At 37.7% G+C, this 21,238-nt stretch overlaps 1 protein-coding gene across 1 annotated transcript in view; it reads right to left on the bottom strand.

Annotated features, from left to right (window-relative positions):
• The window catches only part of LOC107698635 (potassium voltage-gated channel subfamily G member 2-like), a 32,162-nt gene that overhangs the window by 9,685 nt on the left and 1,239 nt on the right, over positions 1-21,238 (bottom strand). Inside the window, exon 2 of the mRNA XM_016499692.1 lies at positions 13,074-13,958. Coding sequence (XP_016355178.1) covers positions 13,074-13,877 — 804 coding nt within the window. The 5' untranslated portion in view covers positions 13,878-13,958. The remainder of the gene's footprint in view (positions 1-13,073; positions 13,959-21,238) is intronic.

Genomic DNA, 21,238 nt, shown 5'->3' on the forward strand with positions numbered 1-21,238 from the left:
AGTGGAGGGATTAACACGCGCCAAGTAGGAGGTGTGCCACATCCTGGTAAGTTCCTCGTGAAGCTTGCTGTAACCTCATTCTTCAGCGCCGTCAACAATGGTGAGAGTGGCAGAAGTGGAGGGATTAACATGCGCCAAGTAGGAGGTGTGCCACATCCTGGTAAGTTCCTCGTGAACTGCTGGAAGGAACGGGGTGGGCCGCTTCCTGGAGGATTGTTTGAGGCCGTGGGTGTGCTCTTCCGGAGCCGATCAAGCCAGGCCGAGATCCTCCACAGCCTTGGTTAGAACACAGATCAGCTCGCTGTCCATGATGGGCGACGCACAGACAGGCGTGAGTGCGTACTCACCGTGCCCATCTGCATCGTGCAGGGGTTTACACGAGTCACACTTGTGGTGTGACATTTGCAGCAACGTCACAGTGGAAATTTACTCCGAAAATGTGCTCTTTTTAAAGCCGGATGGCCGCAGGGGAAGGTGTCGAGCTTCTTCCGCTGCCGGTGGCCTCTTCTCACAGCAGCGAACAGGAGGCTGAGCAACTTTCTTCTTTTCAGCTTCTTGCTTGCAGGGTCAGCGAGGAGATGATCTTGATTGCTGAAGGAGAGAATTCTGATGAAATGTCACTCAGAGATGAATTGGCGGGTTGAAGCGCCATTGGTTCATGCAGCTACACAAATGTGATCAAATCAGGCTTCAGTATCAGAGTAAACAGGAGTTTCCCCATAGCGTGATTAACACAACGGGAGAGACCATTCGAAAGGGAACTGAGAAATATTCATTGGGGTAAAAGTTTGACAGACTGCCCCAGTCCCATCTACACGTGTGGCAAAGTAAAGCAGTAACAACGAATCAAATGCAGTTTTAGTGAGAGGAAGCTATTATATTTTAGTGGATGTAAAAGCTTGGCCCTGCAATGTTTTAATTGCTGTTATTCGCAGTGAGATGCAGCGGAAATAATCACACAAGCCTCTCGCATTCTCCACGCTTTCTGAAGCCTGTCAACTTCAGAATTCAAAGCGCTGCCTGCTAACAGCTTCTTTGAATTTCATTTCCAAAAAAATCAAGTGAATATGCGCACAGCCTTTGCTTTTAATTTGTTTTGAATAAAGATTTTTGGCATAAATTGAACTCTGTCAGCTAGATTGTCAGTGTGTTGCTGAAATTCGGTATTCATGTGCACTACAAGCACACTTCTTTTCACAAGGGATGCCTCGCTTGTTACTCCACCTAAAAGTGGTCATCCAACCAAAATCAAGTTTTTCCAAGAATTCACAAAAAAAAAATGGCAACATCAGGATATACAGGATTCTCCCAGCAAACATAGAACGTTCCCCTAACATTAGTTTTTGGTTCCTGTTTGTTTGTTTTTTTTTGTTTTGTTTTTTTGAGAACCATAAAATAACATTGCCAAAACGTTGCAGGGTGGTTGTTTTTAAAATAACCTAAAAACAACGTATACAGCACTATCCCTAATGGGTATTTTTATGTTATTATTTTGCAACCATAAAATAACGCTCCCAGAACGTTGCAGGGTGTTTTTTTTTCAATAAGCAGAATGTTCCCTAATGGTTAGCGATTTTCATGCACATCTCGTCAGTAAAGCCGGTTTAGTGATTAGTAGTAAATCTCCAGCACGTGCTTTCAGATGGAGCGGCATTTACTACACAGAGCCGTAGTTCACTGACAAGCTACGCAATATTGCATTCATAATCGCAGGCAATTCATTGCTGATAATGAACGCAATATATCTGCATGTTTATATATGTAATATTTTTATACATACATATATATGAATATATACTTTTTTGGATGGATGGATGTACTTATAAATGACATATACATAAACATATTTATTAGCTAAATGTATGTGCTAATATATGAAATTGGAGGAATATATACATAATTTCTAGGCAGAGACACCAGCAAATTCTCTGTGCCCAAGCTCATCTTAGATTGTCCAAAAGAAATATGTGCTGTCGTCAGATGAGTCCAAATTTCAACTTGTTTATGGGGAAAACGAACATCAAATTGTCAGTCCCAAAGACGAAAGCAACCATCCAGACTTCAATCAGTGACAGGTGCAAAAGCAAACGTCTGTCATGGCATGGGGGTTTATCAGTGCAAACAGCATGGGTGACTTGCATATGTGTGAAGGTACCATTGACGTGGAATCATATATTGGAATTCTACAGAGACATATACTATATATAGAGACATATATACATATATAAGATGACTTATTTCAAGTCCATGGTTATTGGATCAGGACAATGCCAGGTCTCATTCTGCATGTGCTACAACAGCGTGGTTTCGTAGACATGTGTGGATGTGACTGACTGGCCAGCAGATCTGTCTCCTATTGAAAATGTATGGCCCATCATGAAAATGAGAATCAAACAATAACGACTATGGACTGTTGAGCAGCTGAAGTCTTGTATCAAGTGAGACTGGGCAAAAATTTTGCTTGCAAAACTTTAAAATGTTAAAAATTAGCATCCTTAATTCCCAGATGATTAAAATGTGTAAAAGGAAAGGTGATTTGACACAGTGGTAAACATGCCTCTGTCCCAAATTTTTTGGAGTGTGTTGTAGCCATCAGAATCCAAATTTGTTTATAGCTACAAAATAAAATTAAGTTGGCCAGTAAAAACATTGGATTTTTTCTTTGTACTTTAGTCAATTAAATAAAGGTTACGGAGAATGAACAAATAACATATTCTTGATTTTATGGCATTTCACAAAATGTCCCAGCTTTTCTGGATTGGGGTTGTATTTAATTATTTACAACTGTGATTTTTTACAGTGTAGGAGTGCTAAGACCAATCAAATCTGCCCACCCTTACAGTACAGTGCTATTGGTGTGTTTGGCCCCATAATTTCAATGTTGAATCACACTCTCACAGTTCTCACAGTAAACCCATGCGACTGTCCTGATCTGCTCAGGTAGAAGCAGTTTTGTTGTGGTTGTGTAACTGTTCTCAGGATGAAACACCTTCCGTTCATCATCACCTTTTTATCTCCTTCAAAACTGGGCTACAATTTGGCAATCATCTTTGACAGTCCTCTCATATGTCTCCTGCTTTCTCTCATTCTCTCAGTCAGGGTCAAATGTTTCCAGTGCTCTCCTGTCTGAGTGTGTGGGCACGTCTGAGTGCTTCTGCTGGATTTCACTGTTCCAGAGCCCATCAGTACAATTGGCCTGTCCTATACTTGCCGACGGCTTTGATATATTAACTGTAAAGCCCTACACAGAAGAGTGACAGGAGTAATTACAGTATGTCTTCTAGCTTTAATCATATTATCAGTATTTTTTATATTCATCATGCATGACTGCTTCGCCTGCGTCCTTCTGTCAACATTCATTAAGAATCACACGAGAACAAAATGTTTTGTGTGACTTTCTGTCCTCCTTTCTCTCGCTCAGTCCCAGCGGCTGCCAGGACAGACATCATAACTCAGGGTCAAGTGCTCCGTTAGAAGCTAAATAGACTGACAACTATGATATTGCTCTCTTTGTCAGAGCCTGTTCGGGATCTCAGAGGGGCATTTAAGCTCTGATGGATGGGATCAGTTGCCCATAATGTAAAGGTGTGTGTGTACTGTATGTGAGTGCAAAATCGTTATTTTTATCAATAACTGTTTCAGTGTTAACATTCATAACACTAGGTTGCACTTAGAGATCACTACAAACTGCATAATGAATGTTTATGACAATCCTGACCTGTGACTGGTGTAAATTGTGTTTGTGTATATATATATATATATATATATATATATATATAATATATATATATATATATATGAAGTGTATATATATGGGCTTTATTTCATTTAAACTTTTTAATTTTTAAGCAACAGGGAACCAAACCAAATACTAAGTACACTAAAACAAGTACGCTTTATCATGCTTTAAAAATGTATTACATAAAAAATATACTTTGAAGGAATATGTGAACTGAATGTTTTTGGACACTTGCAATTAAATGAAGATGTATTAAAGTTTAAATTTATATGAAATGTAATTAGATGAACTTAGAGTGTTTTGTTGTTGTTGTTGTTGTTGTTGTTGTTGACTCACTTAAGTAGGACTTAAGTACATCTTTATATTTAATTTCATAATTCTGTTGTCTTTGAAATATAGCTAAACTGCTTAATGTACTGAAAATCATTTATGGTAAACTAAATATACTGTAATTTCTATTGAAACTTTCATCAATCGTAATGACTGCAATTCAGTGTATTTAAAATACATAACTTTAAATGTAATATCAAATAGCACATTATAGTTAAAATAACGATCAAGTACTTTCCATGCGCTTTAGTATGTTAGGCAATACATCAAAATAAGTGTACTTCATTACAGCATGACAAAAGATTATGAAAACATAATGATTTAAAATGTACTTTAAAGTAAAACTTTGACATTATTACAAAGTGCACTTTTTAAAAGAGTACTTAAGTGTGTTAAAACAGTCATTAAAGTATCTCTCTTTAAGTCACTTAAGTGACCTTTTATTTCATTAATATTATCTGCAAGTACACTTTTTTTTAAATACACGGTTACACTTTATTTTAAAGTGTCCTTGTTACAGTGTAATTATACATATAAGTACTGAGTAATATTAATTAACGACATGTACTTACTATATGGTTAGGATTAGGATTTGGGTTTGGCTTAGGGTTACTTGTAATGTGTAACATGGACACCTTAAAATAAAGTGTTACCAAATACTCGTTTAAGATTTGAAGTACACTCCAAGTGCACATTTAGTACAAATTAAGTAAGTTTTCACAAGGGCATTCTTTTTCAAAACATGGCATTTATCATTGTCTCCTGTGCGAGAAAAGCTATTTACAGGACCCATCTAGTGTTTTCTCTCTTCAGTCTGTCTCCGAGTCGCTCAACTAATTCTCTAATTGAGGCATTTTAGTGCATCACAAACTTATTATAGATGACAGCAGGTTTCCTCAGAGGCCACAGATAATGTGTCTAGTGTGATAATGTAATTGTTTGCTGTTGTATAATGAATGAATTGAGAGCTTGGCCAGGCTTTGAGTTGGGTTTGTACACTTATTGTGACATTAGCGTAGGTAATGTAGCATATGAGGCTATAGTCTCTGCCAATGAACTATCCACCAATTTGTTACAAGGTTGCTACAGTAAGCTCTTCTGAGAAAGGACCAGTGCTGAATTTGTCATAGGTTTGCAAGGTTTACGGCATCAAATCTTTCAAAGATACTTTCAAAGACCTTTGGTCCCAGTACTAGTGTAGTAAAGAGAAGTACACTTTAGCATACTTTTAAAAAGACTACTGTTGGAAACTCAGAAGCGAAGACCAGGAGAGTCGTGGGTATCTTTAGCAGGATTCTTTATTGAGAACATGCTGTGTGGTGCTGCTGTCATCAAAAGTCTAACTAAGGCAGTGATACATTGTAGGTTATATACATTTAGGGGGCAGTGCTAAGAAATGGAGACAAAGCACATGGGAGACAACCTTAAACAAAGCATGCAAATGAAGTATTCAGGTATAGCGACCTGCCCCATTTCAGCAGTCCTAATCCAATCAGTCAAAGACTGGAGCAGAGGCACCAAGAGCCATTACAGACAAAAGGCGAGAGTCAGTAATCTAGCTCATTTGACTTACAATAAAGAGAACAGGAACTGGCAGGAACCTCTTGCTACAAACTTTCACCAAATCGTTCATCTGATGTCATCATCTTTACCATAAATGCTAAATACAATGTATTTCACCTTAGTTTTTCAGGTGATGGTATGTCAGGACATAGGATCAGCAGATCTAAGACAGATTCTTAAAATTGTAATCCCACACTACTTATTATGGAAATGATATACTTTTAAAGAATATATTTAAGTGTGAACTGAATGTAATGGTTTTGGACACCTAATGGCATGTTAATGCTTTTGGACCAACTTAGCCAACTTAAATAGGACTTGTAATTCATTTTATTATTAATATTTCATGTATTTTAATACATTTGTAATGATCAAGTTGCGATTTACTACATTTATAATATATTAACTTTATATGTAATTATATTGAACAACATACTACATTTCAAATTATAAGTACTTTACATGTGCTTAAGTATGTTAGTCAACACATCAAAATAAGTGTATTTCTTAAGTACAGCAATACATATTAAAACAAAATGCTTTAAATTTTACTTTAAAGCAAAACTTTTAAATCTTAAAAAAAAAACTCATATTCACAAAATGTTCATGGCCCCAAGAATATTTTGTTGAATTAATATCTGAACATACAATATATCGAAAGCAAAACTTTTCAATCTTAAAAAAAAAAACTCATATTCACAAAATGTTCATGGCCCCAAGAATATTTTGTTGAATTAATATCTGAACATACAATATATCGAAAGAAAGAATGGAGCCTCTGCTTTTAAATAACATCAAAATATTTTATTCTAGCTTCATGCATTATTTTTTATCAACACTTGAGTGTGGGCAAGTTTCATTAATAAAGCAATATTTTGAACAAAAAGCTGAGAAAATTCCGTGTCCAGTTCGGATTCAGATCGATGATCAAAACATTGATGGAGTAGATCGAGTCCATTGCTTGCACAGTCCTAAACCACTTTCTGGTCGACATTTCATTGGTAACGTTCGGCAGTTTTGATTTATATCTTGTTTAATGTTTAAAGATTGTGTTATTTTACATATGCATCTTGCTTACATACGCAATCACTTGTTTCTGCTTTTTCTTCGCGTGTTTGATCCAGACATTCAGTACTCTTTCCGAAGATGTGTAATAGTGCCTCCTATAAAAGTGAAAACACAGAAAGCCGGAAAATTCCATCAATGGTGGAGAAGGTTTTAATTTGAAATGATTGCAAAGTGCACTTTTTTCTGCATAAGTACAGTTTTTCTTAAAATATATACTGTTAAGATTTGAAGTATTCTACAAGTGTATACTGAATACAAAAAAAGCACATCTTTTTCACAAGGGTATGTTCTTTTGCTTTTTAAACTCACTTAAGTGTTCATTAGATGATTATTAATATTGGCCTTCTGGCAGAACAGTGGCCAATTCCATCAAAAATACACAATCCAATGGCCTGTAAACACAGAGATGCAGTGCTTATTTTAAAAACAACCCTGTACAATTTGCCTCTCAGTCAGACCTCACAGGTTAATAAGAGACAAGTGTGTGTGTGTGTGTGTGTGTGTGTGTGTGTCCCATGCTTGAGTGCTTAGTGCTTGTGACTGTATATGCATGTGTCCGCATGGATATGCATATGTCTGTTTCAGTGTGTGTGTTTGTGTGTGAGGGGGTTCTGGAGCAGAATGCATTGCTCACAGTGATTGATTGTCTCTTTGAAGATAAAGAGCTCCCTGGATTCCTCCTGCTGTTCTTCAGTGTGGCCCTTTGATTGTAGAAGACACCTCACTCTCTCTTTCTCTGCTTTAATCTCTGCCATCTTTATTGATGTCATGCAGAGGGCTGTGCTCCAGTACACAAACACTCCTTAGTCAGAACTCTGAAAGGTTGAAAAATGCTATAACAGGCCCTGGGCACAGGTGTATTGTTGTGGTTGTTGGGTTTTCCCTTAAAATCGGATCACATCTGATGTTCCTGTGGCTCAGTGGTAGAGCATTGTGTTAGCAGTGCAAAGGTTGTGGGTTCAATACCCAGGGAACACACATACTGATAAAAAATGTATAGCCTGAATGCACTGTAAGTCGCTTTGGATAAAAGCGTCTGCTAAATGCATAAATTTAAATCTGATGTTAGTATTATTACTAACAGTCAAGGAGTTTCAGATGTTGGGTCGTATAAATATGCAGTTCAGTCATGAAACTCTAGATGTCGCAGAGTGAAAGGTCCTTTAAATTAAATCTGCTAGCAGTCATGTGTTTTACAACAGGGCACAAGCTGATTGTCATCTGCAGCCAATGACATTGCTTGCTCAACTTTTAAATAGACTGGCTCAGTGTTTTCTGTAAGATGGTCCTGTAGCAAATTATCAGAGTGCCTTTGAAACCCTCCACCTCCTCCAGCTCCACCTGTCTAGATCTGTTACAGTATTTATTTAGACATATTGCTTAGAACAGTGTCTGTGCATAGTGTCTAGTGGTAGTATCTAGTCTACATGCTTGCTCAGCAGCATGCATAGCAGATCTAGACCAAATACACTAACAACGTTATATCCATCAACATGCTAAAACTATTCAGAGTTTTCATGATTTAACTGGTATTATTACATGTCTTAATTTGCAACTAGACGGATGTACGGTTACTTCCTCTACAGTCAAAAATCTGGGTTTTATATTAGATAGCGGCTTGATTAGCACATTAAATATACTTCGATTAAAGATCACAGAGACTGATGCCAATATGACTCCACTGATTCCTTTTTAATTAGTTAAATATTAAACTTGAAAACAAGCCCCTTGTGTTACCAACCAAAAAGCAAAGATGAAAAGTTGACTGTGGGTGAATGTGTGTGTCAGACTTTGCTTACCTCTCTGTTGTGGTGTTTAGAGCTTAAGGTATAGCAAATATAATTACAATAGCATACTACAAAAACAGCAGAAAAGATAAGGCAGATCAGACAATCTTAAAATGCACTGCTACAAGCAGAATAAATAATAAATCCAACAAGGTGTACAAAGCAGAGAATTACATATTATAAATTGATTTAAAATGCTTATACAAATTCCATCAAAACAAAAAAGGTCACAATTTAGTTTGGGGGCCTATCAGCTATGACTTTTGCCTCAATAAACTCCTAATTTACTGCCTATTAATAGTTGGTAAGGTAGCTGTTAAGTTTAGGTATGGTGTAGATTAAGGGATCTAAAATATGGTCATGCAGAATAAGGCGTTAAAGGGTTAGTTCACCCCCCAAAAAAAATTAGCCCACAAATTACTCACCCTTAAGTCATCCTAGGTGTATATGACTTTTTTCTTTCAGACGAATCCAGTCAGAGTTATATTAAAAATTGTCTTTGATCTTTCAAGCTGTTTAATGCCACTCAGCGGGTGTTGCATGCATCAGTCCAAAAGAAGTTAAATAAAAAGCGTCCATCCATAAAAATGTCTCTCACGGCTCCGGGGGGTGAAGAAAGGCCTCCTGTAGCGAATCGATGTGTTTTCAAAACGTAATAATCACTTTAATGTGTGTGTGTGTGTATGTGTGTGTGTGTGTGTGTGTGCGCGCACATGCACTCTAAAAAATGCTGAGATGTTTCAACTCAACTTTGGGTCAAATATGGACTAACCCAGCTTTTTTCAGAGTGTGTGTACTTTGTGGTGTTTTGGGGGACAAAAATGTCCTTAAAAGTGTCAAAACCTCTCTTCAGAGACGTCCTTAATCGCTAAATTGATTCTTAAATAATGAAAATATTGTTGATGTTAAGAAGTCTAAAGTGTGAACAATTTTTTTAGGGGTTGATTTAGTCTATAGTTATTATAATTAGCATTAAACAATAGTCACTGGGATGTCCTGAGGAATACAGTGAAACAAAGGCGTGTGAGTGAGTGTTGGTGTGAATGTGTTTGTATGTGACTGAGTGTGAGTGAGTGAGTGAGTGAGTGTGTGAGTGAGTGAGTGAGTGAGTGAGTGAGTGAGTAGACGTGTGTGTAATAGAGGAACAGCCTGCCAAGCTTTTACAATAGTTCTGTGGAATATGGCTAATTTGGTATTCATGAAATCGAGCCCTGGACTTGAGATGCTGTCCCCCAGGCTGTCATGCCTGTTTCTGTCAGGAAAATATCCCCCTACAGTACACAGTCTAGCTACTGAGACAGTGTCTCTCTCTCACACGAACACACACACTGCACACACAAATATCTTACACAAACATATCATGTCTCTGAATTGTTTACAGTGAAAATTATTCACATCATCAAGCGCAGAGAGATACAGAGATGAAGGAGTACTCGGTTGTTGTCAAAGGCCAAACTTGAGGGCCAGTTTGCCCAGAGGTGTTTTAAGTGGCTTTAATCTAACTCAAAGACCATTATATTTGCACATTCTAAGTTTGCTGCAGGTTTGCTAGACATAAACTCTTAAGTGAATTAATCATGGCAGTTCACTGAAATCTGAATCAAATATGATTTCCAATATAAACCTCTGTGTTTATGTCTTAAAGAGAAAACGAAAATCCAGTCATCATTTCATATCATTTCATAATTATATGACTTTCCTTCTTGCATAGAACTGGTTGTTGTTTTTCCAAGCAATGAATCAGTATTGGAGCTTTGAAGCTTCAAAAGGCATGCAAAAGAACCATAAAGTGTCATAAAAGTAGTCCAATCACTATATTTATATACTTTATCATATACCACTGTTAATCTTCCTCTCCAATGAGCTGTTAACTGCTGAAACCACATCATTGAGTCAGTAGGTTCACTGTGAATGAACCTTTCACAGATTTAAGCATTAAGACCAGTTTTGTAAAAGAGGGTTGGTAAATGACGACAGAATTGACATTTTTGGGTGAACTATCCTTTTAATTGTTTATTAATTAAATTGCACGGTGCCTGTCTTCCTGTGGTGAGTGTCTATTGATGGGGCTGTGGCAACTTGCAAACTTCCTGTGCTTAATCTACTGTATATGGCAGCAGCTCCAAAATGCATCACAGTGTGTCACTTGGGTATGTCATTAATTTTGTATGGTAACAGGCAAATATATTTATACTTACAAACCGTGTTATAAGGGCACTGCACAACAAGCTTCCTAACTTCTGTTTGGACTACTCAAAATGTATTCAAACTGCTCTGAAGACTCCTGAAAATAACCATGTGTGATTCTGAGGTTGACAGAAACTATAAGAGAGTGGGACATGTCTGTTTTGCACCATCTACGTCATGAAATATGCAAAATTTAATTTCTCAGCCACACAAAAACACTCTCCAGCTGACTGTCAGGCCATTGATGCTGCCTGGCGTGAAATTTACATTAGATAATAATTACACCACAGAAAAATATTTTTCTTAGGTTAGATTTGTTTTCTAAGTAAATACATTATTGGAGAAACAAAATGGAATAAGATAACAAAACTGAATACTCACACTGACCGAAATAAGCATTTCAACAGTTAAGCCGCCTTAAAAAACGTTATATTAGGTGGTCCCACCAACCACGCACTAACATTAAATACCAACAAGACTATGAATTTACAGTGTAACTACATGTTCTGCTAAACTCACACATTAACTGCAAATGGGTATGAGGTATGGCTAGGATTAAAGGGGTTAGAGATAAATTTGGGGGTAAGGGTAAGGTTTGGATTAGGACTATAGGGTTCAGAGTTAGGGTAGGGACACACCAAACTGACGCCAAAGAGCTAACGCTGAGAAAAGCTGACTGCGTCATCGAATCGCCTGCGTCAGGGCAAAAAAAGTTGCATTAATGGTTGCAGCCAATGGCCAACTAGCGTGTATGGTCTGTCCTTGCATGAGAGAACATAACTCTCCCATACCAGCAGGTGGCAGTAGTCTCTATTTGGCATTCAAACAGGGAAACCGGTGAGCTAGAACTGTGGATATACAAAGCAAGCAGCTCTTGCTTTTACCATTGTTTACACCAGCCATGCTCATTACTGACAGATTGCTTTGACGTCTTGATTCCACAAAGCCATGATATTATTAAAATAATCCTCTGGTCAAATGAGGTGACAAGACAAGTGACAAGAATGACAACAAGTGTCTGTGCAGTCCCTCTTTACTCCTTTGTTAGTTTGCTTTCGTCAGTTCTGTTTTTTCTTGTGCGCTCGTCACCTTGGTGTGTCCCAGCCTTTAGGTTTGGGGGTAAGGGTAAGGTTTGGATTAGGATTATAGGGTTCAGAGTTAGGTTTGGAGGTAAGGGTAAGGTTTGGATTAGGATTATAGGGTTCAGAGTTAGGTTTGGGGGTAAGGGTAAAGTTTGATTAGGATTACAGGGTTCAGAGTTAGGTTTGGGGGTAAGGGTAAAGTTTGGATTAGGAATATAGGGTTCAGAGTTAGGTTTGGGGGTAAGGGTAAGGTTTGGATTAGGATTATAGGGTTCAGAGTTAGGTGTGGGGAATAAGGGTAAGGTTTATTAAGGATTTTATGGATTGGACTTTTGGATTGGAAGGTTTTGGGGTAAGGGTAGGTAGGGTTAGAATCATTGGCATTAGATTTAGGGGTAAGGGTCCAAAAATTCAAGACACTGTACATTCTCTAAATACAAGATAATTTAGCTTTTCCCCAAATCAATTTTAAGGATATCTAGATACGTTTAACTGGAAATCAAGACAAAAATACTGATTAAGAAAATGTTTCTTGCAATGTGACCAAGGCTGCCTGTCCACCAAAGCGTTTTTAGCCAGCTGAAAATGCCAGGCGCTCTGCTTAAAACACCCAACTGTGAGCACTTAAGAGCGCAGAGTTTTTTCAGTTGAGATGCTGTGGTTGCTATGAAATGGAATATCCGCTGAAGTAATATGGCAGACGTATTACGAATTAAATGTTTCTCCAAGCATAATTTTTCATAACAATAATATGGTAGTCCGGCAATTCCATCTGGTAAAGACATAAATACTCCGAGACATGCAATATTAACTTCTCCATTGTTGTTCAGATCAGTCGTAGTACAAGCAGAGTGTGACGGTTGGGGGGTGCAACTGGTGCGGTCGCATCGGGCCCCGCGGCGAACGGACCGAGGGGGTCCCCGCTCCCAACCTTGCACCGGGCCCCGCGTCAGCTAAGGATGGCCCTGTTGGTCAGTATTAATCCCGCCCCTCCTCCACTGTGATTGGTCAGCTGACGAAAAAGTGGCAGTGATGAGTTTTATCCAAAGTTGAACATTCTTCAACTCTATGTATCAAGAAAAAACGCCCGAGAGCTCAATGCTTAGCGTGATAAAGACACTCAGCGCTCAGCACGCTCCTGGTGTTTTAAAAAACACTGCACTCCCATTGAAAACAACTGGAAAAAATACACTGGCCCTGGGGAATAAACGCTTTGGTGGACACGCGGCCTAATTGTCTACTTTTTTTGGACAACTAGTACAACTAGTTCAAACAGTAGCACAAGCCCTAGTCTGGCACGTTTAAATGTACACTCACCCTCTCCTCCTCCTCCCTCAGGTCAGGCATGGTGCTGACACACAGTGTAACTGCCGTAATGGCCACAAAGACCACCGAGAGGCAGGCGAAGATCTTCCCAGGAATCCCGGAGTGAGGGTTCTCCACCATGTCTCTGAGGCTGTGCATGCAACCATCCAGACGACCCTCCTCTGGACACTCGAGACCCGGCGCCTCCTCACAGGACTGGGGCGAGGTCAGCTCAGCCTCCTCCTCCTCCAGCCGGAGTCTCTCTCGCTGCTCCTCCTGCCGAAGACGGAGCTTTCTCAAGCAGCACCACTCCAGACTGGCCTCCTCCACACCCCAATACAACAGTTCCTCCTGAAAGGAGAGCGCGCACATCTCCCGCAAAAGGCGAAGCTTCCCGGCTGCCAGGAATGTGACGATGGAGCGGAAGGCGCTGGGGCTTCGGTCAAAGAAGAACTCGTTGCAGTGCGCATCATAGTCATCACACAAGTCGAGGATTTCCTCGGCATTGCTGCAGCTACGTAACTTCCCCAAACGAGTCAGTGGGAACTCCTCAAGAGTGGACCATGGTATGCGATAACGGATGCCGCCCACGTTGATGATGGCAGTGCGATCAACTAAAGCCCCCTCGTCCGCTCCAGCTCCTCGATTCCGGTGCACCTCGTCCTCCTGTACGCCAGACTTGCTCTGCAGTTGTGCACGTTTGTAAAACACACCCTTTTTGCTGCTGATTTCATGCAGGTTCTCCAAAGGGTTAAAGTGGAAGGAGGTAAACTGATGATCGGTGCTGCCTGCTAGGAAAGCCACCTCTTGGTACATCTCTGCTGTGCGTGGCTGTGCGGGCCGTACACTTCACAGATTCACAGTCTACCAGGTCATGGTGGTCATCATGGCTGAGCTCTGAGAGATAAAAGAGGAAGATTTCAGTGAAGACTTACTCTATAGTTCCCGCTCCAGGTTGCTAAGCCCAAGGGGCACAATGCAACAAAATTATCACAGAAAACAACAGATTAATTAGTCCAGATATATCCAAAACACACTGGAAATCCTCCACAACACAAACAAAATGGCTCCTCGTACACTGCACATACTAAAAAGGTAAATACACTGATTTTCAACCAGCTTTGTGTTATTAATGTCAGTAGCATATGTAAATGGACAATGTTAAGTTAATATTTAAGAGTTAATCATTTTTAAGTGATAAAAACGGTTATGCTAAAAGTATGCTTGTCAGTACACTAACAATATTTTAAAGACCAGTTATGAAATGACATATAAAGATGTACTTAAGTCCTACTTGAGTGGGTAAAAAAGCAATCTAAAGTTCAGCTAATTCCATTTAATATACATTTAAACTAGAACATAGTTTCGACAATGTTAAGTTAATATTTAAGAGTTAATCATTTTTAAGTGTAATAACTTCATGATTGCAGATATATTTATATACATGACATACACGTTTCAAAAGAAATTACATAAAAGTATGCTTGTCAGTACACTAACAATATTTTAAAGACCAGTTATGAAATGACATATAAAGATGTACTTAAGTCCTACTTGAGTGGGTAAAAAAGCAATCTAAAGTTCAGCTAATTCCATTTAATATACATTTAAACTAGAACATAGTTTCATTTAACTGCAATTAGCATGAAACTTAGTCTCTGAAAACATTACATTTAGTTCACACTTAAGTATATTCTTTCCGCAGTAAGTACTCTTTTTAATACTTTTATGGTGCTTTTGCTTCATTTTTGTCACCATTCATTGTAATTCGCATTGAAATTGCATTGAAAAAGTTGACTGCATCGAAGAAAAACCATTACATTATACCTACTGTACATTATAACCTAAATGCAATTGAATTCCATCTCTTAAAAAACTACTCCAGTTTTCTCTGCTCTGCTAAAGATTTTGAGTGAAAATTAATACACTTTTACATGGGTGAAGAATTGAGCCTTTCCAATCCATCATTCCATGAGCTCTGGATTTAAAATAAGTAGCTTCAACACACTGACTGTCTCGAGGGCAAAAACACTCATCGAGAAATACGTAATGAATGCATAAAAGTTGTCAAACATCAACACTAATGCTGCAAAATTCATACTAATATATTAATTGTCTCAGTCTCCTAATGCAACATCAGATTCTCCTGACATATCTGTATATGTTTTTTAATCAGTAGTGACAATAGGTTCTCCCATGGCTTTGAAAGTCTTAATTGCTCACGAGTCACGAGATGCAGTAAATTCATGTCACAACACAAGTTGAATCCCAAAGCGGAGGAATTAATTATGATGTTTTCTTTTCTATTCATGGATAAGTTCCCAAATGAACCATGTTCTCTACACAATGGCAGAGTAAGGTCCAGTGCTCTCAAATGAGCATGGGTATAATTAGTGTGACTGCAACAGGAGATTTATGAAACAGACCTTCTCATGCCAGAAGATTCAGTAATTCTGCGAAACACCATCGGTCTTACAAAGGCTAGTCAACCTTTTGTGAAATTAAAGCATAATTGATTCAAACAGCATATCTGAGCAAAATGGCATCTCTGATTTTTGTCTCTCTTGTTATGTATATTTAAGTATTTATATTCATATGTATATTTATATTTATTCATCAGAAATGACGAATGAAAACTGGTGCTATCATGGTGGATGTTAATCAACTTCAAATAGCAGCAGACAGAATTTTAAATTCCAAATATTTCTATCCTAAATTGTCCTCCGATTTATATTATAAATGCAATCTCTTTTAGCATGACTTCTCTATACTTATGATGTAAGCAGCAATTATAGAAACTTTTAGGCATTATACATGATTCAGCTTCTGTCTCGTCTGAGCTTTAATTTTATTTCTTAACATGTTGCCTGAGCCCTGAGGCCTCTGACAATCCAAATGAATCACTGTCGAACTGAAACAGTGCAAAAGAAAGATGCCATGTGTTACCGCTCGATCCATGAGTCAATATATGACGCAGCATTTCCTGCATGAAGCTCATACTGCCATCATATGAGCTCACACTGCACATAATGTGCCAGTTAAAGTAGGTGCCAAGGCGTTTTTAAAAATGCAAATGAGCCAGACTTTTCTCTTGTTCAAAGATGACACCAGGAAGCAACATCTAACAATGATAAATGATTTATACACAATACATTTGAGTAAAGCAGAGCAATGTGACAGATCTTTCCAAAATCAGGTGACTTTCATCACCTGTCAAGTGAATACAATTTTTTCCCCCCTTTTTTCCCGCTACCGTTCAAGGTTTTGGATGCAGGATTTTTCAGTGTTTTTGAAAGAAGTCTCTTATCTTCACCAAGGCTGCATTTATTTGATCAAACTTACAGTAAAAACAGTAATATTGTAAAATATTATTGCAATTTAAAAGAACTTTTTTTCTATTTGAACATTTTAAAATGTAATTTATTCCTGTGATCAAAGCTGAATTTTCAGCATCATTACTCCAGTCTTCAGTGTCACATGATCCTTCAGAAATCATTCTGATATGCTGATTTGCTGCTCAAGAAACATGATTATTATTATCAATGCTGTGCTGCTTAATATTTTTGTGGAAACTGTGATACATGAAGTTTCAAAAGAACAGCATGTTCATTTGTAAATTAAGTCCATACAAACTATATAACTTCACAGAAGTGGTGTTTTTTTGCCCTGAAGGAAGTGCAGACGCAGCTGCTTTATTAAAGCGAGGTCTGTGGATTTTGGGGGGTAACAGAGAGGTCAAAAACACAGAGAATGTCTGAAAGAGTGTTCATTTCTTTATGTCATCTAGCACTCAAGGGAAGTGCTCAAACTGCAGTGGCTTTTGAGGATCTGTCTGATCAGACAGTTATGTCTCTATAGTCTTCTGAATTGAAAGCAAGTCTTTCTCTCTCCAGACAGACTGGCATTGTATTATGTCTTCAAGTCATTAATAGATTATTGTATATATACTCCCAGTCAAAAGTTTAGGATCAGTATATTTTACAGGAATAAAAGTAAGGATGTACTGATCAAAGTGACAGTAAAGACATTTAAATTGTTACAAAAGAGTTCTATTTCAAATAAATGTTCTTTTGAACTTTGTATTTATCATAGAATCCTGAAAAAAAATGTTTAATGGTTTCCACAAAATTATTAAGCAGCACAGCTGTTTCCAGAATTGGTAATAATCAGAAATGTTTCTTCATCAGCAAATCATCATGTTAGAATGATTTCTGAAGGATCATGTGACACTGAAGACTGGAGTAATGATGCTGAAAATTCAGCTTTGATCACAGGAATAAATTACATTTTGTAATATATTCAAGTAGAAAACGCATTTTAAATTGTATTAATATTTCACAATAATACAGTTTTTACCGTACTTTTGATCAAATAAATGCAGTATTGCTGAGCATAAGAGACTTCTTTCAAAAGCATTAGAAAATCTCTTAGACCCTGAACGTTTTAACAGAAAAAATGCTGCCATAATTTTAACAGTAAAGGACTGTAAAAATAGTCAGTCAGAAACTGTTATTGTTATTGAAGTGAGAAATAACAAGTCATCTTATAATTTACAGTGAAAAATTGTAAATGTACAAATATGTTTCCCCTTAGTTTTTTCTTATCAGATCTGTACATTAGGGTTTATCTTATATTGTTAATGAAATATACCTATGGGTTTTTTTTTTACTGTAAATTTACGCTCAGTCCATAAAACCTAAAAACCTTGCTATAGTTTTTTTTTTCTTCAGTAATGTTCTGGCAACCACTATTTTTTACTGTTTTTTTTTTCGAAATATATTGACATTTTGTGCAAATACAACATCTTATATATACAAAAATTAGTAATCCACAGTTCTGCTCCCCCCACAAATACCCCATTCTCCTCCACCCCTAACATCCCAAACACACAACACAAACAAGTGCAAGTAACAATAATACTGTAAGTGTAGTAAATAAATGATACAATAAATGTAAAAAGAACAAAAGAAAAAATAAACAAATAAATAAAAATGGTTACTCCTCTTCTGCATCTTCAAGTGACAGATCAATAGTATCAATATAATTCAACAAAGGTTTCCATGTTTTATAAAAGGTTTTTAAAGAAACCTGAAAAATGAATTTTTTCCATCTTTAAACACAAAAGAATTTCTTTGATCCATCTATCATATGAAGGAGGGGACGCATGAGGAGAGCAGGAGAATACGCCTGCTAGCCAGTAGTGTGGTGAAAGTGACAACATTGTGTCGTTGAAGGCAAATTTGACTTAAAAGGAATTCCAAATAGAGTCGTAAAAGGAGTGTCTGTTTGAAGTGTCTGATACGTTAAAAGTTTTTTATTTTTTTCAAAAGTATCAAATATTTTAGACCAAAACTCTGTCAGTCTTGGACAAGACCAAAACATGTGAGTGTGATTTGCTGGAGATTGTCGGCATCTATTGCAAGTGTTACTTCGGTCTGGGTATATTTCGGCTAATTTGGCATTAGTGTTGTGTGCTCTTTGAAGAATCTCGCATTACATCGAACTGTGTTGGGCAAATATAGAGGAAGAATGTACTAATTTTTTGTACTGATTTTGTTTTTAAATGTATTTTACAGTGCAGTAGTATATATAGGTCCTATTTACATTTACACATACAGATGTATTCTTGTGCATAATGCAAACACGTACACATAATGCATCCTGCACAAGAGAAGTGAAAACACTTAAATTTACATTTATTCATTTGTCAAACGCTTTTATCCAAAGCGACTTACAGTTGAGGAATACAACAAGCGATGCATCATAAGATGGCAATAAACACGAGAAGTGCCCGTTATACAAGGTTTCAGTCATCGTTCAAAATAGTAAAAAGCTAGGACAGGAGGATAATAAGAGAACAGAACAAGTGAAAGCATAGAATTTTTATTTATTTATTATTATTGTTATTATTGGAGGTAGTTAGATGCTCACGGAAGAGATGAGTTTTCAGCTGTTTCTTGAAGACTGTGAGGGATTCGGCTGTTCGGATGGAGTTAGATAGGTCATTCCACCAACATGGTTACAGTGAAAGAAAACATCCTTTAGAGTGATTTTGTGCCTCTCTGCGATGGGACCACGAGCCGCGGCTCATTTACCGACCGCAGGCTTCTGGAGGGGCCACAACTGGAAGCCAGTGCAGAGAGATGAGAAGCGGTGTGACATGGACTCTCTTGGGCTCATTGAAAACAAGATGTGCTGCTGCATTCTGAATAATTTGCAGAGGTCTGATTGCAAATGAATTTCCCTAAAGGCAAAGAGTGTAAGAGACGGTGTGGGGCAGATCTTTCCCACAACTGTTTGCTCAATTAATTACACTCTATTCATTTAGTCCTGTGGGTCTGTATTAAGATCTATCGAATCGATGGCAAAAGACCCTGCAGACTGTCATCACTATTAGCAATCAGCACAGATCCATTCCAAGATGCCTGTAACATTGCTTTCCTTTTTGTGAACTTCATAACAGCACACAGGAGGCTGGAGGTCTCCGTTCAGACATATTAAAGCACAAGCCACACAAACGCTCCAGCACAGGCAGACAGACAGACAGGTCCTGTGGAGTGCTGAGAGATGAAAAGCAAGATGTTGGGCTGCCGTACAGGAGCCTGTATGAGTGAGGGTGCTGATGATGAGCGCTGCGGTGCTGTGTCTCCCGGGGAAGATGAAATTCAATAGTGCTGATGGGGAGATTTCAGCAATGGCACTTTGAGTTAGAGACTTATAAAGGCACTCATGAATCAATATGAGCTATTTGTGCTTGTTCTTAATAGATGGTGACGTTATTCATGCTACTGCGCTGTAAAACAAATCAGAAGACAATAAGTGCATAGTTTTTCTGCCACTCAGTTTTTTCTTTTATGTCTGCAGTGATGCTGAGTTGCGCTAAATAGCCTCCTAACAATTTAACACAACAAAACACTCATAAACTTCAAAGTGGCACGAAAAAATATATTATTTAATTTGATTTATATTAAGGTTGACATAAAAACCAAATGTATCATATTTCAATAAATTAATATTATTTTAATATGCTTGTTACATATATTTGTGAACTAAAATTACTATTTGAAATTGATATGCATTTACATTTATGCATTTGGCATATACTTTTATTCAGATAGCCTTATATTGCATTCAAGGCGTGCAATTCAGTTCATGCATTAGCCTGGACTCGAACCCATTGCCAAGGTGTTGCAAGCAACAAGGCCAGAATATGTAATATGTATAATTTAGAGAAGAAATTAAGAAAAAAAAAAGATATGCACACCACACTCTGATTAAAATGTCAATTTAGACTCTACAAACTGATCCATTTCAAATAAATCTCTGCTGGATAACTGTGACAGGTTTGGGGTCTGTTTCGTTTCTAATGAAGGGGTCATTTCTCTCGGCAGCAGTAATACAGACAAAACTGTCAGTTCTTCAGGATTATTTATGAATGGATTTAATGAATGAAGTTGGACAGAAAAACCAAGGGAGTGTCGAGAAGTTTGAAGTGGCATGAAAAAGTAAGTATATCCTTCTTGTTATTTTTGAACACTTTAACACACAGCAAGGGTGATTCACGTACAGTAGTACATCTATAGAAATCCCATTTGTACATGTTACTGTATGTCAGTCCCAGGTCAACAGTCAGAACCAAACAAGTACCATTCAGTAAGCTGTAATAGGCTTTGAATTCATTTTTATTAATTTTAGACAAATATCAAACATAGTATTATTTAAAAAGTTTTTGACCGTTAAGAGCGTTAATAGCCATTGCACCAAATGCACTTTACGTCATGTGTTAGACTGAGTGTCAGGAAACCGTTGTTTCACCAGCTCATCCTAATGATAAATGTACCATTAAAACCGACCCAGATGTCATCCAATATTCAAAGGACTTGTACTATCCAATCCACCAAAATAAACATGTTAATTGACTATTGTGTCACTTTAATAGGTTGTAATAAGAGGTCAGTGCTCTTTTCACATGCCTCAGCAGATTTTCAGATCATCTCACTCTTTCCTGTATCAAACACACACATACTTACATGTTGCTGTTGTCCATTTTTAAATTTTTTCACACTTTGAACCAACGTATCAAGTTTTTTTTCTACACTCTAAAAAATGCTGGGTTAAAAAGGAACAAACCCAGCTATTGGGTTGTTTTGACCCAGCGGTTGGGGTTTTTTGAACCC

The sequence above is a fragment of the Sinocyclocheilus anshuiensis genome, unplaced genomic scaffold, assembly GCF_001515605.1.
Source record: "Sinocyclocheilus anshuiensis isolate Anshui unplaced genomic scaffold, SAMN03320099.WGS_v1.1 scaffold150, whole genome shotgun sequence".
NCBI lineage: Eukaryota > Metazoa > Chordata > Actinopteri > Cypriniformes > Cyprinidae > Sinocyclocheilus > Sinocyclocheilus anshuiensis.